This window comes from Saimiri boliviensis, chromosome 6 (genome assembly GCF_048565385.1).
Source record: "Saimiri boliviensis isolate mSaiBol1 chromosome 6, mSaiBol1.pri, whole genome shotgun sequence".
NCBI classification, from domain to species: Eukaryota; Metazoa; Chordata; class Mammalia; order Primates; family Cebidae; genus Saimiri; species Saimiri boliviensis.
Window position 1 is genome coordinate 127,022,010 of NC_133454.1, and position 23,601 is coordinate 127,045,610.

Genomic DNA, 23,601 nt, shown 5'->3' on the forward strand with positions numbered 1-23,601 from the left:
GGGAAGAGGCATTGCCTAAATTCTGTTTAGTCCCTTAATCCCTCTGTTTTGTTTGGGGTCCCTAAAGACTCTTAGGTCCTATCTCCACCCTGGCCCGGCCCCTCCTGTGTGCAGTGAAGGGGTGGAGTTTGATATGGGGGGGCGTGTCCCAGGCCCACTCTCCTCTCCTCACCCTCTGCAGTCCTTGGACCTGGGGCCCAGGGTAGAGGAAATGCCTCCCCACCAAAGTCTAGGCAGACGCTGGTGGCTCTGATGTGCCTCCAGCTAGGGCTGAGCTCCAGGGCCCCCAGGCCCCTACAGTCACCCAGCTACACACCCAGGCAGAAGCGGGCTGTCACTCTGAGTGGCTGGGCTAGCCCCTGCGTGGTGCCACAAAGCCTCCCCAACCTCTGCCTTCCGGGTCCACAAGTCCGGCGACCCAGCCACCCGGAGTCTGGGCAAAGGGCGAGGCACCCTAAGGAACCCCAAGGCTGGGCTCCTGGGATCGCGCCCAGCCTGCTACAGGTGCTGCGTTGGTGACGGCAGCACCCGCCAGCCTCTCGCTTGACTCTGAGGCCAGTCCTGGAAACAGCAGTGCGCATTCTCTCTGCGAAGTCAGAGACCTTCAGGGCTGATTCAGAGGCTGGGGTGTTTTCAGGGCATTAGGGCGTGTAAGGGAGTGGCTTACGTGAACTGGCATTTCCCCGCTGCCAGGCATCACCGCCAATCCAGAGGAAGCGCCCTCCAGGCCCAGGCTGCCCACAGCGCCAAGGGCTGTGGAAGCAGCCAGGCCCTGCTCTGCCCCCTGGTGGCACCACAGGAAGGCCCAGGGCTCTCAGCACCAGGGCTGGGGCAGGAGAGGGCCCGGGTCCCACGGAAGGCCTGTGGCCCGCAGACGCAAGTCAAACCCCGTTCCGTCACACCCTCCCCACCCCTAGCGTTCTCTTCCTTCTCTGCCTGGCCCACCCAGGCTTAGCTGAAGAACCAGACCCAGAAAGGCTCAGAGCTGAGAGCACAACTCCAAATCATCTTTTATTAATATAAAAAGGGCATATTTAGCAAAAGACACACAGAGAAAAGAGTCACTATGGCCCAGGACACAAGGCAAGCAGGTGCCAGGCCTGAGCCCCTGCTGGGAGAGAGGGAGGCTCAGGACGAAGTGGGAGAAGTGCTGGGAGGGGCTGAGCAGTGGGGGCCACAGAAAGTTCCAGTGGGCAACACTGTCGGCAGGTCATGGGCGCGACTCACAGGGACCTCGCTGCTAACTCTTGCTCTGTGTGTGTGTGTGTGTGGGGGGCGTTCTTAGTGCTGCCACCTGGAGTGAGAGCCGCCCTTTGGTTCCTGGAGGGCACCCACCAAGGGACACAGGACAGGAAGCCCAGGATGGTTAGTGCAACTCGGGATGATGGCCAGGGAGAAGCGGGTGCTCTGCAGTGGCCGGGAAAGGTCCAGACGCTGAGGCCGAGAGGCTTCCTGTTACGTGCGGGCGTTCCGCTCTGTCTCTGCCAGGCACTCTCTGACTAGGGCCCGGGCATGGATGATACCTGGGGGTAGGTGGGGTCTCAGCAACCCTCCATGGCCCCACCTCCGCCCTCCAGAGGACCGCCACTGCCTCCCCACTCCCTTTCCTTTCGGCAAGAGAAATTCAAATCTAATAATGTCGAGATGAGATTAGAGGTTTGGCTAATCCTCCAGGTGGCCCTGTTGAAATACAAATTCCCAGGCTCTTCCCTGGAAATGGACTCAATTTAAATTCAAAACACCTCTCTGCATAGTAATACTGGCCCTAGTCTAGGCGTGGCTCAGGGGACCTCCAGATGTCCTTACTTCCCTAATGAAGGATAGTCCAGTGTCGGCTTCCCGAGCAGGGGAGCAGGGCAGGGCGGCCTGGCCTCACTTACCTCTCTTCAGGCGCTCCATGGCGCTCTTGCTGCCAGCATAGGTGGGCCGGATCTCTTTGCCCATCTCCTCTATGACCGACAGCAGGTCCGTGTAGGTGCTCTGGGAGCCCTGGGCGCCGGGTGGCTTCATCGCCTATGTCAAAAGAGAACAGGGCAGTGGGCTCAGGCACCTGGCAGGGAAGGGCACTCCAGTCCCCATCCATAAGCAAGGCTTTGGCCCCACTCACCTGCACATAGCCCATGGAAGGCGGTCCAAAGTCGTTAAACAGCGGTCTGAAAGGGGCGGCGGCTCCCGGCACTGAGCCCGACGGCGACGGCACGCTTCCTGCAGCAACAGGTGCGAGTAAGAGGTCAGCGCTGGGCGGGGACGCGCCTCCCTGCTTTTCCAAGCCCAGGACCGGGTTCGCCCGATTCCCTCCAAAGGATGCTTCATTCCATGCTGATCAACTTCAGGGACAAATCCCTCCCCCTGTGCGCCACCTACAAGCCCTTACATGACCACGCCCATTTCACAGGCCAGCAAACTGAGGCTCAGCGAGGGGTAGGCGGCAGGCCCAGTATTGCAGAACTCAGGCCGTCTTCTCTTCGAGACCTCGACCGCCCGGCAGGCGAGCAGGGGTGGAGCTGGATCCTCACCTGTAGGGACCGGGGTGCCCGGCCCAGGAGTGCTGGAGCCAGGGGTGCTGCTGGGGGCGGGGGCGATGGGTTTGTAGGACATCCCCAACTCCTGGGCGCGGCGGACGCCAGCCGGCCGCTCCTCTGGGGTTGGCCGCCGGGCCGCTCAGCCGCGTTCTGATTGGCAAGCGGGCTGCACGCCCCTGGTAAATAGAGGTCTGGCCGGAAGGGCGAGCGGGCTCGAATGCTCTCTCACTCCCGATTGGCGCCTGAAGATGTCACTCGAGCCTCCTTATTGGACGAGACCTGCCCCAGCAGGTCGCAACCGCCGCCGATTGGCCTCCGCCTTCCGGACCTCGCACCTGTCTGCTCCGGATTGGGCGGTGGCTGCCGTCCTCCGCAATTGGCGAGTTCGCGGCCCGGGCCGGCGCGCTCTCAATCCGATTAGTCCCCAGGCCTTAGAGGCGGGGCCTCGGGAACCCGGACCCCGGGCTGGGCAGCCGGTTCGCGCCGAGGGATCTTCCCGGAGGCGGACGCTACCCTCGCGCTTCACTCGCGCTGCTTCAGACGTCGGCTCCGCTCTGCCCAGTTTCGGCCCAGCAGGGGTTGCTGTCGCCGCTGCCGTCGCCGCCGCCGTCGCCGCTGTCGCCGCCGCTGTGCGCGCCTATCCCCTCCCGGGGCCGAAGGACGCAGAGCTTTGACGTCCCGAGCCCCGTGCCCCACCCCGTGCGCTTTTACGTCACCTTTCACCGGTTCAACACCCTCGCGCCGATCTGCGCATGCGTCCGCCCGAGGCCTGCGTTTGTTCCCATGGCAACGGGCCCCTCTTCAGTGCCGCCACGCGCCGCTCCTCCTGTGTCTTGGCTGGTCCTCAGGTCCAAGGGCGACCTCAAAGACCCCTTTGCCTGCACCCCCAAGGCCCCGCACCGCCGCCTCAGCTAGTGACAATGGCCGTAGGGCAAACTTGCGGGATTGCTGTGTGGCAGGCCCGGACCAAACTGATCAAGAGCACCGACTGGAGCCAACCGCCTGGGTTCGAATCTCAGCACCACCCCCACTGGCGATTTCCCCCAGGCAAGTGTCTCGCCTCAGTATGCCTCAGTTTTCCCATCCGTAAAATGGGGAAAATGACGATCTCATTGGGTTGTTGTGTGGACTAAGTGAATAAAGTGTTTGTTGTTTCGTTCTCCGCCTTCCTGTCCCACTCCAGGGCCCCCGTCCCTTTCCACTCCACCACTCAGACGCCTCCCCTCAAATCTCACTCACCACAAACTTAGACTTCAGACCCTCCTCCACTAGCTAACCCTTTCTCCCGGTCTCCTTCCCCAAGCTCAAACTTTTCTGGCCTTATGTACCTTCGTGGTCCCAGCTTTGTAGATCTTCATCTCCGGGACAGTCATTCATTCATTCATCCATCCAATATACATGTTCTGGCCGGCGATGGCTCACGCCTGTAATCCCAGCACTTCGGGAGGTGGAGGTGGGCCGATCAAGAGGTCAGGCGTTCGGCCGGGCGCGGTGGCTCACGCCTGTAATCACAGCACTCTGGGAGGCCGAAGCGGGCGGATCACGAGGTCAAGAGATTGAGACCATCGTGGCTAACATGGTGAAACCCTGTCTCTACTAAAAATATAAAAAATTAGCTGGGCGTGGTGGCGCGCGCCTATAGTCCCAGCTACTCGGGAGGCTGAGGCAGGAGAATTGCTTGAACCTGGGAGGCGGAGGTTGCAGTGAGCCGAGATCGCGCCACTGCACTCCAGCCTGGCGTCTGGCGAAAGAGCGAGACTCTGTCTGAAAAAAAAAAAAAGTCAGGAGTTCGAGACCAACATGGTGAAATACAAAAGTTAGCTGGGCGTGGTGGCGGCACCTATAATCCCAGCTACTTGGGAGGCTAAGGCAGGAGAATCATTTGAACCCAGGAGGCAGAGGTTGCAGTGAGGCAGACGTTGCAGTGAGCCAAGATCTTGCCATTGCACTCCAGCCTGGGCGACAGGGCAAGACTCCGTCCAACAAACAAAACCAAAAAAACCATGTTCTGACTCCCTTGACTCCCTCCTCCGTCCCACATCTTGTGCCGAACGCCGAGGTTACAGAAACGAACCGGCCATGGCCTCTGTACCCAAGGAGGCCTTATTCTCTGAGACAGACAGGGAAGCAACATCTTCCTTTCACTGCAGTGAGACAGTGGCCACAGGGGAGACCCGGACAGGGTGCATTGGAATAGAGAAAGGATCTGCTGGGTGGCATCAAGAAATCTTTCAAGAGCAGGTAGCATTTGAGTAGGCGGGGGCAGAAGTGGAGATGGAGCGAGCACTCCAGGTAGAGGGACTGGCATGTGCAAAACCTTGGGAAATGGGAGAGCACAGCATGTGTTTGAGAAGCAGTGTTTTTGTTTGTCTGTTTTTGTTTTTTCTGCTGGAGAGGTCATTGGGGAGTGGGGGTGGAGCCGTGGAAATAACCACAGGGGCAGGAGGGGACCTTAGGTGACCTGGATGTAAGGAAGCTGAGTTGACCACAGAGTCCAGTGCTTCCCTAACTCCAGCCGTTAGAAAAACGCCATCGGTCTTGCCATCTGTTGAACATTTCCTTTGAATTAACTCACTTAAAAAAAATCTTAAATAGGAAAAGTAATAATGTCCATTTAATTGTGTACTCACTATTTATAGTTTTTGAATACATATTCAAATCCAACTACTGTTAAAATGAAAAGGTGTTGATCAGGTCACCCAAGGTCTTACGCTCCCTATTGGTGGCACTGAGGGTGCACTCTCAAGAAATCTGTGATCCACAGTAGGTGAAGAGGAGCCATGGAGGGTTATGCCTCCTTTGGGAACCACCAAGCCCCCACTCCTTCTGTTACAGGAAAGGGGTCCGGATCCACATCCCACCAGAGGGTTCCTGGATCTCATGCAAGAAATAATTTAGGGCGAGTCCATAAAGTGAAAGACAGTTTATTAAGAAAGTAAAAGAGCCGGGCGCGGTGGCTCAAGCCTGTAATCCCAGCACTTTGGGAGGCCGAGGCGGGTGGATCACGAGGTCGAGAGATCGAGACCATCCTGGTCAACATGGTGAAACCCCGTCTCTGCTAAAAATACAAAAAACTAGCTGGGCGTGGTGGCGCGTGCCTGTAATCCCAGCTACTCAGGAGGCTGAGGCAGAAGAATTGCCTGAACCCAGGAGGCGGAGGTTGCGGTGAGCCGAGATCGCGCCATTGCACTCCAGCCTGGGCAACAAGAGTGAAACTCTGTCTCAAAAAAAAAAAAAAAGAAAAGAAAAGAAAGTAAAAGAATGACCAGGCATGGTGGCCCATGCCTGTAATCCCAGCACTTTTGGATGCTGAGGCAGGCAGATCACCAGAGGTTGGGAGTCCGAAACCAGCCTGACCAAAATGGAGAAACCCTGTCTCTATTAAAAATACAAAAATTAGGCCGGGCGCGGTGGCTCAAGCCTGTAATCCCAGCACTTTGGGAGGCCGAGGCGGGTGGATCACGAGGTCGAGAGATCGAGACCATCCTGGTCAACATGGTGAAACCCCGTCTCTACTAAAAATACAAAAAATTAGCTGGGCATGGTGGCGTGTGCCTGTAATCCCAGCTACTCAGGAGGCTGAGGCAGGAGAATTGCCTGAACCCGGGAGGCGGAGGTTGCGGTGAGCCGAGATCGTGCCATTGCACTCCAGCCTGGGTAACAAGAGCGAAACTCCGTCTCAAAAAAAAAAAAAAAAAAAAAAAAAAAAATACAAAAATTAGCTGTCATGGTGGTGCATGCCTGTAATGCCAGCTACTAGGGAGGCTGAGGCAGGAGAATTGCTTGAACCTGGGAGATGGAAGTTGCAGTGAGCTGAGATTGAGCCATTGCACTCCAGCCTGGGTGACAAGAGCAAGACTCCGTCTAAAAAAAAAAAAAGAAAAGAATAAAAGAATGGCTACTCCATAGAGCAGCCCCAAGGGCTACTGGTTGCCCATTTTTATGGTTATTTCTTGCGGATATGCTAAACAAGGTGTGGATTATTCATGCCTCCCCTTTTTAGACCATATAGGGTAACTTCCTGACAGTGTCATTGCATCAATTTTCAGATGGGAGTGTAGCAGTGAGGACGACTAGAGGTCACTCTCATCACCATCTTGGTTTTGGTGGGTTTTAGCTGGCTTCTTTACTGCAGCCTGTTTTATTAGCAAAGTATTTATGACCTGTACCTTGTGCTGACCTCCTAGCTTAGCCTGTGACTTAGAATGCCTTAACCATATGGGAATGCAGCCCAGTAGGTCTCAGTCTCGTTTTACCCAGCTCTTATTCAAGATGGAATGGCTGGCTGGGCACAGTGGCTCACACCTGTAATCCCAGCACTTTGGGAGGCTGAGATGGGCGGATTTCCTGAGATCAGGAGTTCGCGACCAGCCTGACCCAAAATGGAGAAACCCTGTCTCTACTAAAAATACAAAAAAATTAGCTGGGCGTGGTGTCGTGCACGCGTACTCCCAGCCACTCGGGAGGCTGAGGCAGGGGAATTGCTTGAACCAGAGAGTTGGAGGCTGCAGTGAGCTGAGATTCTGCCACTGCACTCTAGCCTGGGAGACAGAGCAAGACTCAGTATCAAAAAAAAAAAAAAAAAAAAAAAGATAGAGTAGCTATAGTTCACAGCCTCTGCCACTTCCACATCTTACTTTCTCCACTGCCCATTATATCAGTCACTGCAGCCTTGACCTCCTGGGCTCAAGCAGTCCTCTTACTTCAGCCTACTGAAGTGCTGAGATTACAGGCAAGAGCCACTGGCCTAATTCCACAAACAAAACAAAATACTGGCCGGGTGCAGTGGTTCAGGCTTGTAATCCCAGCACTTTGGGAGGTGGGCGGATCATAAAGTCAAGAGATCGAGACCATCCTGGCCAACATGGTGAAACCCCATCTCTACTAAAAATACAAAAAAATTAGCCGGGCATGGTGGCACACGCCTGTGGTCATAGCTACTCTGGAGGCTGAGGTGGAAGAATCGCTTGAACCCAGGAGGTGGAGGTTGCAGTGAGCCGAGATTGCGCCACTGCACTCCAGCCTGGTGACAGAGCAAGACTCCATCTCAAAAAAACAAAACAAAACAAAACAGCAACAACAAAAAAAACATAGACTGGGTGGCTTCAACAACGAACATTTCTTTCTTTTCTCACGGTTCTGAAGACTGCAAGTTTGAGATCAGGTTGCTAGCACCGTTGGTTTCTGATGAGGGCTCTCTTCCTGGCTTGCAAATAGCCACCTTCTGGCTATGTTTTCATATGTTCTTGGTGCAGAGAGAAAGAACGAGCTTTCTGGTATCTCTTCTTATAAGTACTTAATCCTGGAAGCTGGGCAGGGAGGCACAAGGCTGTAATCTCAACTACTTGGGAGGCTCACAATGAAGACTTGCTTGAACCCAGGAGTTTGAGTCCAGCCTGGGCAACATAGTAAGATTCCACATCTAAAACACACAAAAAAGAGCCAGACTCAGTGGCTCACTCCTGTGATCCCAGCACACTGGGAAGCTGAGGTGGGAGGATTGCTTGAGCCCAGGAGTTCAAAACCAGCCGGGGCAACATAGTTAGACCCTGTCTCTACAAAAAATACAAAAATTAGCCTGATATGGTGGCATGTGCCTGTAGTTCCAGCTACTCAGGAGGCTGAGGTGGAAGGATTGCTTGAGCCCAGGAGACGGAGGCTGTAGTGAGCTGTGAATATGCAACTGCACTCCAGCCTGGGCAATAGAGCAAGACCCTGTCTCAAAAAAATAAAAAAGAAGAAGAAGAAGAAGAAAAAAAGGACTCTAATCCTATCGAATCAGAGCCCTACCCTTACGGCTTTTTTTTTTTTTTTTTTTTTTTTGAGACAGAGTCTTGTTCTGTCACCCAGGCTGGAGTGCAATGGCAAGATCTTGGCTCACTGCAACCTCCTCCTTCTGGGTTCAAGTGATTCTCATGCCTCAGCCTCCCGATTGGCTGGGATTACAGGAGCCCGCCACCACACCAGCTAATTTTTGCATTTTTAGTAGAGACGGGGTTTCACCATGTTGGTCAGGCTGGTCTCAAACTCCTGACCTTGTGATCCGCCCGCCTCAGCCTCCCAAAGTACTGGGATTACAGGCTTGAGCTACCACGCCTGGCTAATCTCATTTAACCTTTTTTTTACTTTTTTTGGTTGTTTTTTTTTGAGACAGTCTCACTTTTTCGCCCAGGCTGGAGTGTAGTGGCAGCGATCTCAGCTCACTGCAACCTCCACCTCCCAGGTTTAAGCAATTCTCCGCCTCAGCCTCCTTCATAACTGGGATTACAGGCACCTGCCAGCATGCCCAGCTAATTTTTTGTGTTTTTTAGTGGAGACGGGGTTTCACCATCTTGGCCAGACTGGTCTCGAACTCCTGACCTTGTGATCTACCCACCTCGGTCTCCCAGAGTGCTGGGATTACAGGCGTGAGCCACCGCGCCCGGCTCATTTAACCTTAATTACCTCCTTAGCTGCCCATCTCATCTCCAAACACAGCCACAGTAGGAGTTAGGGCTTCAGCATGTAAATTTTGGGGAGAAACAAACATTTAGTCCATAACACCTATGTTTGGGGGAAGGGGCTTGCTTGGGAGGTGCCTGAGGGGCTGAACCTTGTAGAGCAGTTTATTCATTCATTTATATTTATTTATTTTTGAGACAAGAGTCTTACCCTGTCACCCCGTCAGGCTTGAGTGCAGTGGGGCAAACATGGCTCACTGTAGTCTTGCCTCCTGGGCTCAAGCAATCCTCCTGCCTCAGCCTCCCAAAGTGCTGGAATTACAGATCGGAGCCACTGGCTTGGCCCTAAAGCAGTTTTAGGTGTCCCTCCTCCTTGGAGCAGTAGGCCGTGGCAGGAGGGGCACAGAGTTCCCTGAGAGAGGCAGGTGGTGACAGCTGTGGCCTGTCTGAGAGAGAGGACTGTCTACCTCAGGCGAAGATAGCATAGATTCCTTGGTACGACACTTCAGGGCGTCCCTCCTCCCAGCCCCCAGACCCAGAGCTCATCCCCTGGATGTTGGAGCCTTTCAACCTTGAAGCCTCCAAATCAGAAGTTGAAAAGTGGGCCCACTGGCTAAATTCAGTGTATAGAATGGGCTTTTATCGGCTTGCCCAGTGAATGAAAACTTATTTTAGTGCCCAGCATTGTATTTCTGTACAGTCCTTTCAACTTTGCCGTATGTTTGAAAGTTTTAAATTCTGAGATGATAGTCTCTGTCGCCCAGGCTGGAGTCCAGTGCCTTGATATCTGCCTACTGCAACCTCTGTCCCCCTGGGATCAAGCGATTCTTGTGCCTCCACCTCCCCAGTAGCTGGGACTACAGGCATGTGTCACCACACCCGGCTAATTTTTGTATTTTTAGTAGAGATGGGGTTTCGCCATGTTGGCCAGGCTAGTCTCGAACTCCTGACCTCAGGCCTGCCTTGGCCTCCCAAAGTGCTGGGATTACAGGCGTGAGCCACCACACCCAGCCAGTTTATTTATTTATTTAGAGATGGAGTCTTGCTCTGTCACCCAGGCTGGAGTGCAGTGACACAATCTCAGCTCACTACAACCTCTGTCACCTGGGTTCAAGCGATTCTCCTGCCTCAGCCTCCTGAGTAGCTGGGACTACAGGCACGTACCACCACACCTAGCTAATTTTTATATTTTTAGTTTCATCGTGTTGGCCAGGTTGGTCTGGAACTTGTGATCTCAAGTAATCTGCCCACCTCGGCTTCCCACAGTGCTGGGATTACAGGCTTGGAGCCACCATGCCTGGCCTGTTTGAAAAGTTTTTTTTTTTTGAGACAGAGTTTCGCTCTTGTTACCCAGGCTGGAGTGCAATGGCGCGATCTTGGCTCACCGCAGCCTCCGCCTCCTGGGTTCAGGCAATTCTCCTGCCTCAGCCTCCTGAGTAGCTGGGATTACAGGCCGCGCCACCATGCCCAGCTAATTTTTTGTATTTTTAGTAGAGACGAGGTTTCACCATGTTGACCAGGATAGTCTCGATCTCTCGACCTAGTGATCCACCCGCCTCGGCCTCTCAAAGTTCTGGGATTACAGGCGTGAGCCACCGCGCCCGGCCTTGTTTGAAAAGTTTTACCATAAAATGTTGAAAAATGAATGGATGAACAAGAAGATACCACCACATTCTTGTTAGAACGGCTAAAATCCAGAAGCTGACAACGTTCAATTGCTGGCAAGGGTGTGAGCAGCAGGGACTCACATCCACTGTCGGTGGGGGTGCAGAATGGTACAGCCACTTTGGAAGACAGTTCGGTGGCTTCTTCCAAAACCACACGTAGACTTACTCTATGATCCAGCAGTTGTGTTCCTGGGTGTTGACCCAACCGATTTGAAAATGTATGAACACACACAAACATGTACATGTGAATATTTACAGAAGTTTGATAATCTCCAAAACTGGAAGTAACCGAGATGCCCTTCAATAGGTGAATAGGGCTGGGTGTGGTGGCTCATACCTGTAATCCCAGCACTTTGGGAGGCCAAGGTGGGTGGATCACCTGAGGTCAGGAGTTCGAGACCAGCCTGATCAACATAGTGAAACCCCGTCTCTACTAAAAATATAAAAATTAGCTGACCGTGGTGGTGGGTGCCTGTAATCCCAGCTACTCGAGAGGCTGAGGCAGGAGAATTGCTTCAATCCAGGAGGCAGAGGTTGCAGTAAGCCAAGATTATGCCATTGCACTGCAGGCTGGGTGACAAAGTGAGACTCTGTCACATTTAAAAAAAAAAGGTGAATGGATAAACAAACTGACATGTCCATACAGTGGAATATTATTGGGAATGAAAGGAAATCACCTATCTAGCCATGAAAAGACATTGCTAAATCTTTTTTTTTTTTTTTTTTTTTGAGATGGAATTTTGCTCTTGTTACCCAGGCTGGAGTGCAATTCGGGATCTCGGCTCACCGCAACCTCCGCCTCCTGGGTTCAGGCAATTCTCCTGCCTCAGCCTCCTGAGTAGCTGGGATTACAGGCACACGCCACCATGCCCAGCTAATTTTTCGTATTTTTAGTAGAGATGGGGTTTCACCATGTTGACCAGGATGGTCTCAATCTCTCGACCTCGTGATCCACCCACCTCGGCCTCCCAAAGTGCTGAGATTACAGGCTTGAGCCACCGCGCCCGGCTGTTTGCTAAATCTTAAATGCATATTGCTAAGTGAAGGAAGCAGTCTGAAAAAGCTACGTACTGTATGATTCCAATTCTACGACATTCTGGAAAAGAAAAACTACGGAAGTTGAACAGACAACTGATAGCGGGGGATCTGGAGGTGGAGGGAGTAGAATTGAATAGGTAAAGCACAGGGGAGTGAAAGTCTTCTGTGTGAGTAAACTTTTTTTTTTTTAATGAGACAGAGTCTCACTCTGTTGCCCAGGCAAGAGTGCAGTGGTGTGATCTCAGCTCACTGCAACTTCCACTACCCAGGTTAAAGTGATTCTTATGCCTCTGCCTCTCTAGTAGCTGGAACTACAAGCATGTACCACCACGCCCAACTAATTTTCTTATTTTTTTTTTCAAGACAGAGTTTCGTTGTTGTTGCCCAGGCTGGAGTGCAATGGCGTAATTTTGGCTCACCGCAACCTCCACCTTCTGGGTTGAGGTGATTCTCCTGCCTCAGCCTCCAGAGTAGCTTGGATTACAGGCGTGTACCACCACATCCAGCTAACTTTTGCATTTTTAGTAGAGACAGGGTTTCACCATGTTGGTCAGGCTGGTCTGGAACTCCTGACCTCAGATGATCCATCTGCCCCGGCCTCCCAAAGTGCTGGGATTACAGATGTGAGCTGCCACGCTGGCCAATTTTTGTATTTTTAATAGAGATGGGGTTTTACCATGTTGGCCAGGCTGGTCTCGAACTTCTGACTTCAGGTGGATCCACTCTCCTTGGCCTCCCAAAGTGCTGGGATTACAGGTGTGAGCCACCATGCCTGGCTGACTTGTGTTTTGGATTCAGGGTCTTGCTCTGTTGCCCTGGCTGGAGTACAGTGGTGCAATCATGGCTCACTCCATCGTCCAGCTCCTGGGCTCATGCAATCCTCCCTCCTTGGCCTCCCAAAGTGCTGGGATTACAGGTGTGAGCCATAGTGCTGGTCTGAGTAAACCTTAATGTATGCAATTTTAAAAACTTCATCCTGGCAGTCAGTGGATCCCAGGATGGAATGCAGAATGTGACCAGAGAAACTAGCTAGATTACAAACATATGTAACAACGTCACCATAGGGGCTGTGGGAATAAGGTGCTGACCTAGAAATGAGCGAGTCTGTAAGTCTAAAGGCAGAAGGAACTGCATGGTCTCACAGAGGATGGGTTAACACTTCTCAAACCACCACACATGTGTGCTGGAACTGAACGATTAAGTAAACAGACGATGGATGGTGGGATCACTGTTGGAATGAGAAGTTACAGCGAAGCAAGTGGGAGGACTAGAATGATCCATGTGGTAATGGACTGGAGTTGGCAGCATCAGCATTAACTCATGTGCAGCTTAATAGAGATTCAGTTGCTTACATACAGAAATATTTATAAATGTATATATACACAGAATAGCATGCATCTTCTTATGTTATCAGCAGAGAAGATCTGAAAACAACCATCCCCTTCGCACCCACACCTGCTGGCAACAAGCAGCCTAACGTGGTGCCCAGATCTTGGTTTCTTTACTTTACTTTTTTTGTTCCTTTTTTTTGGGGGGGGGCGGACGGAGGCTCTCTCTGTCACCCAGGCTGGAGTGCAATGGTGTGATCTGAGCTCACTGCAACCTCTGCCTCCCGGGTTCAAGCTATTCTCCTGCCTCAGTTTCCCGAGTAGCTGGGAAGTAACTGGGATTATAGGTGCATGCCACCATGCCCGGCTAATTTTTTTCTATTTTTAGTAGAGACAGGGTTTTGCCATGTTAGTCAGGCTGGTCTCGAACTCCTGACCTCAAATGATTCGCCTGCCTGGGCCTCCCAAAGTGCTGGGATTACAGGCATGAGCCACTGCACCCAGCTCAGTGGCTTTTTTTTTTAAAGAGAGGCAGAGCTTTGCCCTGTTGCCTAGGCTGCGTTGTAGTGAACTTGGCAGTATCCTAGTTCACCGAAGCCTTGAACACCCAGGCTCAAGTGATCTTCCCCACTTCTTCCAAGTAGCTGGAACTACAGGCGCACACTACTACACCTGGCTAATTTTTAAAATGTTTTTGTAGAGATGAGGGTCTTACTATGCTGCCCAGGCTGATGTTGAACTCTGGGCTCAAGTGATCCTCCCACCTTGGCCTCCCAAAGTGTAAGAATTACAGGCATTAGGCAACATGCCCTCCCCCAGATCTTGGTGTCTAATACCATTCTCCAATAAAATGAACCAGAGCTCCTTGGAGAAATGACTGATTCTAGGACTTGAGCAGGAAATATACAAGATGATCCTGGAGCAACTTGTAGTGCCAAAATGTAAAATGTGCTAAAAGCAAACAAACGCACACAATGATGGGGACACAAAGCCAACTGAAAGACTCCCTATAGATATCTCAATGAATGAATGAATGAATCAATTAATCATCTACTGAGATATCCTACTGGTTCTGTTTCTCTGTAGAACGCTGACTGATACATAGGGGAATCTGGGTATGGGGTATTTGGAAACCCTCTGTGCTATCTTCACAGTCATTCTGTAAGTCTACAACCCTTTTGTTGATTGATTGATTTGTATTTATTTATTTACTTATTTTGAGATGGAGTCTCACTCTGTTGCCCAGGCTGGAGTTCAGTGACACAATCTTGGCTCACGGAAACCTCTGCCTCCCAGGTTCAAGTGATACTCCTGTCTCAGCCTCCTGAGTAGCTGGGATTACAGGTGCCTGTCACCAGGCCTGGTTAATTTTTGAGATGGTGTTTCCCCATGTTGGCCAGGCTGGTCTCAAACTCCCGATCTCAGGTAATCTGCCTGCCTTGGCCTCCTAGAGTGCTGGGATTACAGACGTTAGCCACTGTACCCAGCTCCTACAATCCTCTAAAATGAAACAGGTGGAGGGAATATCTTGACCTGGGTGATGGTTACCTGGGTGCATGCACATGGAAACTTTGTTGAGCTGTGAGCTTAGGATTTATACACTCACTGAATGCATGCTATACTCAAAATACTTAAAGCATGAATCTGAATGTATAGCTTTTTTCTTTAGACAGAGTCTTACTCCGTTGCCCAGGCTGGAGTACGGTGCGCAATGTTGGCTCACTGTTGCCTCTGCCTCCCGGGTTCAAGTGGTTCTCCTGCCTCAGCCTCCCAAGTAATGGGATTACAGGCATGCACCACCATGCCTGGCTAATTTTTGTACTTTTACTAGAGACAGAGTTTCACCATGTTGGCCAGGCTGGTCGAACTCCCCAACTCAGGTGATCCGTCTGCCTCGGCGTTCCAAAGTGCTGGGATTACAGGCATGAGCCACCGTGCCCAGTCTAAATTAGAAGATCTTTGTTTTTTGTTTTTGTTTTTGTTTTTGTTTGAGACGGAGTTTTGCTCTTGTTACCCAGGCTGGAGTGCAATGGCGCGATCTTAGCTCACCGCAACCTCCGCCTCCTGGGTTCAGGCAATTCTCCTGCCTCAGCCTCCTGAGTAGCTGGGATTACAGGCACGTGTCACCACGCCCAGCTAATTTTTTGTATTTTTAGTAGAGACGGGGTTTCACCAGGTTGACCAGGATGGTCTCGATCTCTCAACCTCGTGATCCACCCGCCTCAGCCTCCCAAAGTGCTGGGATTACAGGCTTGAGCCACCGTGCCCGGCTAAATTAGAAGATCTTATAGCTTGGGGCTGCTTTGACTGGCAAGAGTCGGAGGAGTTGGGTAGTAGGTGCCCCCTGTGGTGGGGGCAGGGGTCTGGACTCGCCATAGTTTCGAGCCTGCCCGCTGTTCCTTCCCCAGCCCACTGCAGCCTCAATATCACAGGCTCAAGTGATCCCCTGCTCCAGCTGCTGTCTGTTGGGAGGGGTGTGTGAGGTTTGGGAGAGCTGGGAGCACTTCTTTTGCCAGCAGACACACAGTGCCCCGATTCAGACCACCCCACAGCCACTTCCAGTTCTCCTGCCACAGAGCCTGCCAGGCTGAGGGCTGGGGAGGTGGTGGGAGGCTGGCCCTGAGTGGGGTTCTGATTTCCCTCTTCCTCATGGCCATCACTACCCTTCAGCCCCTGCGGCGGGGACAGACATCTTCTCAGACAGCAATACCATCTGTACCAGCTGTGAGGGTGGTGGAAGGGAGGGCGGGAGTGTGGATCCTGGCTCCCAGAGAAGCTACTGGGGCTGGGACGACTCATCCTCATCCCCAAGCCTGCCAGATTGGCAGCGGTGATCACCTAATTGAGGATTAAGGATTAATTGAGCTCTGCCGGGAGAGTGGTGCTCAGGCCACCACAGCCAGCCCTGGCACCTCGGCACCTCGGCAGCCGGGCTCCAGACCGTGCAGGGCACGTCCCAGGCCACCTGCCTGCCTTGTCCCAGGGCCATCTTGCAGGTGCAATGTGAGGACCAGCGCAGGCACTGGGAACTCCCCAGTGACCCCTTTGTGACCAGGAAGGTCAGGCTCGTTTGCTCCCAGCACGCAGGAGCTGCAGATGAGGTCTGTGCCGTAGCTGGAAGAGGCTGAGATCTGGCCTGGGCAGTTCTGACCCTGAGGCACCCTCCCTGGTCGGCGCTGTGGTTTTAGAGGCCATGGGCCTGGGTACAAGTCCCACCTTCCTTCGTCCTGATTGTGTGTGGCTTTGTGCCAGTCCCATGTTCTCTCGGGGCCTCTGGTGCAGGCACAGCCCTGGATTAAGCTGAGGGTAATGGAGAATCATGGCCAGGTCCTGAACAGGGGTATGGCAAAATGCAAGTGGCATTTTAGGAAGAACAACCTGGCAGCGTGTGGGGATAGAGGGCAGTGAGGCCACGTGACCTCCAGCAGGTCACTTGGACGTGGTGCTATTGTTTATGTTATTATTATTATTTTAAAATTTATTTATTTTTTTAAAGACAAGGTTTCACCGTATTGGTCAGGCTGGTTGCAAACTTCTGACCTCAGGTGATCCGCCCGCCTCAGCCTCGCAAAGTGCTGGGATTACAGGCGTGAGCCACCGCGCCCAGCGTTATTCTTTTTTTTTTTTTTTTTTTTTTTTTTGAGACGGAGAGTCTCGCTCTTGTTACCCAGGCTGGAGTGCAATGGTGCGATCTTGCCTCACTGCAGCCTCCGCCTCCTGGGTTCAGGCAATTCTCCTGCCTCAGCCTCCTGAGTCGCTGGGATTACAGGCACATGCCACTATGCCCAGCTAATTTTTTTGTATTTTTAATAGAGACGGGGTTTCACCATGTTGACCAGGATGGTCTCGATCTCTTGACCTCATGATCCACCCTCAGCCTCCCAAAGTGCTGGGATTATAGGCTTGAGCCACCGCGCCCGGCCGCGCCCGGCGTTATTATTTTTTTTTAGTTAAAAAAGTTTTTTAGAGGCAGAGTTTTGTTCTGTTGCCCAGGCTGGAATACAGTGGTGCAATCATATAGCTCACTGCAGCCTCCACCTCCTGGGTTTGAGTGGTCCTCCCACCTCAGCCTCCCAGGTAGCTGGGACTACAGGCATGCACCACCGTACCTGGCTGATTTTTATTTTTGTAGAGATGGCGTCTCACTGTGTTGCCCTGGTTGTTCTCAAATTCCTGGCCTCAGAGTGCTGGTAGTGCCTGCATGCGGAGCCCCTGCACCCAGCCCTTGTGCTGTGGCCTAGATGTTCGTGTCCCGTCTGAAATGCATGTTGAAACTCAATCCCGCAGTGCAAGGACGGGAAGGGGTGGGGCCTTCAGAAGATGATCAGGCCTTGAGGGCTCTGCCCTTACAGATGGGATTAGTGCCTTATAGAAGGGCTGGGGGTGGCATTGGGATAAGGGAGTAGCCGGACCTTCCTGCCCTTCCTGCCTTTCCTCTACTTGAGGCACCCTCTGGAGGAAGCAGCTCGAGGCACTGTCTTAGAAGCAGAGGCCTGGCCCTCTCCAGACACTCAGCTGCCCGCACCTTGACCTTGGACTCTCCAGACTACATAACTGTGAGCTTGGTTTATAAAATACCAGTCTGAGGTATTTTGTTATAGCAGCAGGAATGGATGAGGGCACTCAGCCTGTCAATTTCTTCAATCTGGAAAATGGGGTCCTGAAGACTGGGGTGGGGTATGCTGCGAGTGTCCAGGGTCCTCCAGGAAGGAGGATCATGGCGGAGGAAGCAGGACCCAGCAGGCCAGCCTCTGGTTCCACGCAGATCTGTCTGCCTTGGCTGCCGCAAACGGGAGCTCAGAGCAAACATGGCCCCGTAGAGGGGCCTTGCTTCAGGCAGAAGTGTTCAGGTCCTGGTTCCCCACACCGTGCTCAGCCAGTGGCGTTGGGTGGTCCCTGGAGGAGTCAGGTGCCAGCCCAAAAGCTGAGGTGTCTCCTGAAGGGGCCAGCGGCTGGGCCCTTCTGCTACCACTCACTCCTCTTAAGCGGAGCTGCGCGTTCTTGAAGGGAGCTCTGAGCAGTGCGCCTCCAAGGCTGCTGCAGGAGGAGTGAGACCAAGCTGGGGAAAAGTCCTCCCAAGGCACCTTCTCCACGCTCGAAGGTAGTCACAGCTGGCAGGAGCTGTTCTCAGGACACGCAGCAGGAACTGGAGGCCAACACACGCCTGAGCCCCGGACAAGAAGGCTCTGTTTACTTCCTAGGGATGCTTCCTGACTTGCTCTGGGCTGGGTCCAGGATCCAGGGAGGAAGAGAAGAGGGTCCCCACCTCTCCGGAGCTCACGATGGAAGGGGCTGTGACCCGAGAGGACAGCCCCAGGACTTGATTTTGGGGCCCAAATACTGGAGCCTCCAGGATGAGCACATGAGAGGCAAAAGCCATCCTCCAGGCTTGGAGAAACTTTATTGTCAGAGAAGCAGAGACGAGGCCAGGCGGCTTTACTGGAGGGGCAGGCAAGGGCACTGCACACAGTGGGATGGGGAGAGGAGGATCCCTGCCGGAGGCGACGGGCTCCGAGGGACGTGCTAGTAGGCAGAGGCTGTGGTCCTTGAGTCCTGTCTGCTGCCTCCAGCTTCCGTACAGGCTCAGCGAGACATCATTCGCACAAACTCTGCCAGGACAAAGCCAAGGTTTTGGGTCTGCTCTCTGGACTGCGCTAGGAGTGAGGTCATCTGTAGGCCTTGGGGCAGGTGGGAGTGTGGTTCAAGGGGAGGGTCTTCAAGGACACGCCCTGGATCTGATAGGGAATAGGCCTCAGGGCCAGGAAGAGGGGGCTTTGTCTTACGGGGGAAAGAACAAACAAACTCTTGTAACGCAACTTGTTTTCCTTTTTGCTTTGACTGCTAGGAAGCTCAGGAGTAACTTTGGGCTCTGCTTATGGGAAAGTATTTCCGCATAGTAATTTTCCTTGGCTTCTTACCGTGATTTAATCATTTTCCCCTTTATGGGAATGCAGCATAGAGGAAGAGCTGGGTTCTGGATCAGGCTGCCCCGATTCAAATGTTGGCTCCATCTACTTGCTTTTGCTAAGTGCCTAGGCTTTCCTGAGAGTGGACTTTCTTCTCCTGCCTATGGGGATGACAATTCCTTCCTCTCGGGTTCCCCGTGGCGGTTAACTAGGAGCGGACCTGGGGGTGCCTGGCACGGGGTCTGGTGCCCAGTGCAGGCTGCTTGCTGTGCGGTTTCTTATCTGGAGGAGCCTTCCAGGCTATGTTGCTACGTGTGGCGTCTGGTACCTTCGAAGTCGACCAGGCCGTCCCCATTGAGGTCGACATCCTGCAGGATCTCGTCCACCTCCCGCTGGCTGAGGCGCTCCCCCAGCAGGGCCTTGAGGGCCGCCCGGAGCTCGCCCACGCTGATGCGGCCGTCCCCGTTGGCGTCAAACTGTGGCGGCGTTGGTCGTGGCGTCGGGTCACTGACAGTCATTCACCCGCTCAGCCCCTCACTCTCGGCAGACACGCCGCCCCGCCCGCCCTCAGCCCCAGTGGCCGCACCTCCCGGAAGGCGTCCCGAAGCTCCCGGACACCGATCATGTCTGCCGTCTCTGCCAGCAGCTTGGGGCCCATCAGCTCCACGAAGTCTTCAAAGTCCACTTTCCCGCCACCTGGGGGTCCCGACCCAGGGCATCAGAGACCCCTGCCCCACTCTCTTCTGCCCTCTGCCCTCCCTTTGTGAATGGATCCTCCCTGTCTCTGCGCCCAAAGCCTAGGTCATCTGTATTACCCAAGGGAAATCGCCCTCCAAACAAGGCACAAATTTGGCCAAAAGTGAAAGGAAAACCACTTTCAAAACTTCTTCGGCGGGTGCGGGGGCTCAGGCCTGTAATCCCTGCACTTTGGGAGGCCGAGCCGGTGGATCACCTGAGGTCAGGAGTTCAAGACCAGCCCGGACAAGATGGTAAGACCTCGTCTCTACTAAAAATACAAAAATTAGCCAAGTGTGGTGGTGGGCACCTGTAATCCTAGCTACTCAGGAGGCCAAGGCAGGAGAATCTCTTGAACCCGGGAGGCGGAAGTTGCAGTGAGCTGAGATCGCGCCATTGCACTCCAGCCTCAGCAACAGAGCAAGACTTCCATCTCAATAAAAACTTCTTGGAGCTTTCCTTAATTTTCCTGAAGAGTTCGGCTGGGTTCAAGTCCTGGCTCCAAGGAACTTGCTGTGTGACCTTAGACAAGTCACTTGCCCATTCAGTCTCCTCATCTGCAAAATGAGGGTCTCAGTCCTTGCCCGCCTCCTAGAGGCTGGTGAGATTCTCCAGAGGCAGAGCCTGCCTTGAGGATGACCCAGGTCATGGGCTCTGGGGGACAGCCTGTGCAGCCACCTCTGTGCTTGGACCGCTTGGCTTCCTGGGTCTTGCTGGGGTATCCGGAGGACTGGGGATAGGGACAGGTTTGAGGCACATACTGATTTGCTGTGAGATCTCGATGAGCTCCATCTCGGTGGGCATGTAGCCCAGGGTCCGCATACAGGCCCCCAACTCCCGGCAGCCAATGTAGCCGTCGCGGTCTCGGTCAAACTCCTGGAAGGCGACCTGCAGCTCTACCAGGCAGGGTGAGGTCAGTCCTTCCCCGCATCCCCCGGACCCTGGCCCGGACCAGCCTACTCTTCTCCCTTGGTCCAGTCATCCCTCCTTCTGAACGTCAGATTCTCTTTGCTGCCTCAGGGGGGAAACAAATCCTGACCTTTTGGAGATTTCCTCACTCTCCCCCTTCCTGTTTGGTTCTATGTCGCCTACTAAAGGAAGCCGTCCCTCGACACGTGGCCTCCCCCGGCCTGTTCGTTCCTTTCCTGGAGAGCATGTGCATCATTTGTACTTGTAGCTGACTAATTGACGTCGGTCTCCGGAAGGCACGGGCCGTATCTATCTAGCGGGTCGTGGTTTCAGCGCTCAGCCAGGGCCAGGCACACAGTGAGCACCTGAAAGTGTCAGCTGAATGCACAAATGTGAAAGGGGCCCTGTCACCTGCCTGGTCAGTGAGACCAAGGAACTGACAGCTGGGTGGGGATCTGTCATCCCCTCCCTGCTCAGTCTTGTCCCCATTTCCCTGAACTGGTCCCCTGAAGCCTTCTTGCTCCTACTTCCTCGTGGAAACACTGAGGCCCCCACCTGATACCCCCCCACCCCGCGTCCCCACCCCATGCCCACCTCCCCTCCAGGGAACCAGTTCTTTCTCCAACCCTGTACCTTCAATCTCCTCGGGCCGCAGCTCCCGGTCCTGAAGGGGCACAGAGCGGTTAGGAACTCCCTGCTCCTCCTGAGGGCTGCACCCTTCCCTCTGGCTTCCCTACCCAACCCTGCCCCCAGCACGCACAGGCAGGGCCTGTGTCTATCTGACTGCTCAGCCCTGGTTCCCACCCAGTCCTGTTCACTGGCTTGGGCGACCAGGTGCCCCCTTCCCTGCTGCTGCCCAGGTGGCTCCTCGGGCCATCCCCACCTACTCCGTCACCCTCTTCTGGGGCAGGGGCTCCCTTTGCTGTGGTGGATCTGGGGTTTGGGCAGAATCTCAAGACGTGGCCCCGCCAGCCTCGTGTCACTGTTGATCTCTCTTCCGTCTCTGCACCCCCACCCCAGATCTGTGTGCCTTTGCTCTGATGTCCCCACTCAATCCTCCTCCCCGCAGCTGCAGGAGAGGCAAAGCGAGGGGCAGGGGCAGGCGGGCTGGTGGGCGGGTGGCCGTACATACGAGTTGGGTGGCGGCGATGCTGGGCCGCAGGAAGATGCAGGCAGGCCCCACCAGACTGTTGAGCACCGAGTAGCCCTGGACGCCCGGCCCGGGGCCCCTCTGCTCCTTGGGGCTGGAGCTGGGGCTGGGGCAGGGGCCCCTTGATGGGGAGCCAAGCCACTGCCAGGGGTCCTGCAGCAGAGCTGGGTGTGAGCCGGGGCAGTGGCCGCTGAGCTCTGGGCCTGCCAGCCCTCCCCACTCCTCGCCCCAGCTGCCTCTGTCTTTGGAGCCCATCACGGGACAGTAGAGGAGGGGCTGGAGGGCAGAGGACCCTCACCCATGAACACTTGAGGTTGAAAGAGTCTCTCTAACTGTTCTGTTGGGCAAACTGAGCACCAGAAAAAGCAAGAGACTTGGCCAAGGCCACTGAGAAAGCCAGCGGCAGAGCGGGATCTTGTGCCCAGCTCTGCCTCCCAGATGGAGGCTGGCTAGCAGGGAGTGGGATCTGCAGCTGGGACGGGGCAGTTGGGCGGGCAGCTGGGGGACCTGGTGAGCCTGGCATGGGAGACCCAGCGGTCTGTGGAAGCCAAGATCAGGATGTCAGAGGCTATGGCTTCCAGGAAAAAATCTCCACCTGGGGCAGTGGGCAGCCCCCAACCCTGCCCAGCCCTCACAGGGCTCTGCCCATCCCTTCTGACCCTCAGGGTCCATCCTGGCCTCCTGGCCTGGGCTTCTCCCCGACCCCTCCTACCTTAGGCCCCCGGCGCCGGGGCCGCTTGGCACAGTTCCCCATGGGCTCTGAACCATGCCAGGCCTGGAACCCCGGGGTTGGCCCGGGCTGGGCCTCGGTGGATGCTGCTGCCCACGGACTCCTGCCAGCCCCCAGCTGCTCCCCGTGAGAGCCTGGAGTACTGCCGGGGATTTTCCCGGGGTTTTGTGGGGAAGATCGGGGGCGGGTGGGCAGGCGGGGGGACCTGGGCCCGGGGCTTGGGTCCTAATCCGGGATTATCTTTGAGCGTCTCCGCTGCTGAGGGGGGCCACTTGAGCCCAAGGCCCCCTGGAGAGCACAGCCTCCCGAGACTGCCTCCCGAGGGTCTTCCAGACACCCTTTCTCTAGCACCTCCCCCCACCCCTGCCTCTAATCTCTCCCAATCGGTGGAGATTTAATGTCTTCAGAAGCAGGGCCTGGGTCCCAGGAGGAGGAAGACAGGCACGCAGTGTGCCAGGGTGAGCTAGGCCTCTGAATGGCACAGATTCCGGTCGGTATGGACACTTGGGCCCTCCCACACTGCCTCCCAGAGGGAGGCAGCCACTTGGCCCAGCCGAGGAAGCCCCTGCCTCTCCCTGCAGGACCCCAGCTGTGCCCTGGGCTCCTCACTTGCTTGCCCTTGGCACCCCCTGCCTGGACTGGTGCCCTGCCCTTGGGTGAGGAGCAGAAGGGAGCCCACTCGGTGCTGTGGGCAGCAGCAGGGCTCGGTGTGGGCAGAGGTGGGGAAGCGGAGCCACCCCAGACCTGCCGACCTGAGACCCCCCCCCAGTTGGCCTGTGCCTCCAGGTCCCCTCCCTAGACTGAGTCCTGGGTCTGTCCTCTGGGGCCGCTGGTTGGGGCGTGGGTCCCTGCTGTTCGCTTCTGGTCCCCTCACCCCCTGCCCGCATTACCTGCCCGTAGGCTGCCTGCACCTGGGCCTCCAGCTCCCGGAGGAGCGCCCGCCGCCGGGTAGCTGCTGGGCTGCCAAGGGCCTGGCTGGTTTCTGGGGTGCCCCTGGAGGGGCTGGGGTCCCCAGTGGGGAGGCTGCCATCTGTTGGGCCCTGGGGCTGGGCCATGGAGATGAGGGCGCGGCACCTCCTCCTGGCTGAGGGACACTGTCCCCGTCTGGCCTCCCCAGTCCTGTGGGAGAGTGGCCTGGTGGGCGGCCGCAAGTGTGGCCCGGGTCCCTGCTTCTCT

The 23,601-nt window shown here is 54.8% G+C and overlaps 2 protein-coding genes across 4 annotated transcripts; both read right to left on the reverse strand.

The window, feature by feature from the left end:
• Nucleotides 1–986: 986 nt before the first annotated feature.
• On the reverse strand, nucleotides 987–3,224 carry CDK2AP2 (cyclin dependent kinase 2 associated protein 2). 2 transcript variants are annotated; one of them, XM_003941192.4, is made up of 4 exons: nucleotides 2,517–3,224; nucleotides 2,108–2,205; nucleotides 1,881–2,013; nucleotides 987–1,523 (listed from the first exon to the last, which is right to left on the reverse strand). In XM_003941192.4, the coding sequence occupies exons 1-4, from the start codon at nucleotides 2,596–2,598 to the stop codon at nucleotides 1,456–1,458; spliced, it is 381 nt and encodes a 126-aa protein (XP_003941241.1). In that variant the 5' UTR covers nucleotides 2,599–3,224; the 3' UTR covers nucleotides 987–1,455. The 2 variants fall into 2 exon arrangements, with proteins under 2 accessions (XP_003941241.1, XP_010350250.1); XM_010351948.3 differs by having other exon boundaries at nucleotides 2,375–3,223.
• A 15,154-nt stretch (nucleotides 3,225–18,378) lies between these two features.
• Nucleotides 18,379–22,569, reverse strand: CABP2 (calcium binding protein 2). 2 transcript variants are annotated; one of them, XM_003941191.3, is made up of 7 exons: nucleotides 22,408–22,569; nucleotides 21,678–21,848; nucleotides 21,179–21,209; nucleotides 20,398–20,532; nucleotides 19,488–19,597; nucleotides 19,230–19,377; nucleotides 18,379–18,604 (listed from the first exon to the last, which is right to left on the reverse strand). In XM_003941191.3, the coding sequence occupies exons 1-7, from the start codon at nucleotides 22,447–22,449 to the stop codon at nucleotides 18,579–18,581; spliced, it is 663 nt and encodes a 220-aa protein (XP_003941240.1). In that variant the 5' UTR covers nucleotides 22,450–22,569; the 3' UTR covers nucleotides 18,379–18,578. The 2 variants fall into 2 exon arrangements, with proteins under 2 accessions (XP_003941240.1, XP_010350249.1); XM_010351947.2 differs by having other exon boundaries at nucleotides 21,674–21,848.
• Nucleotides 22,570–23,601: the final 1,032 nt, after the last annotated feature.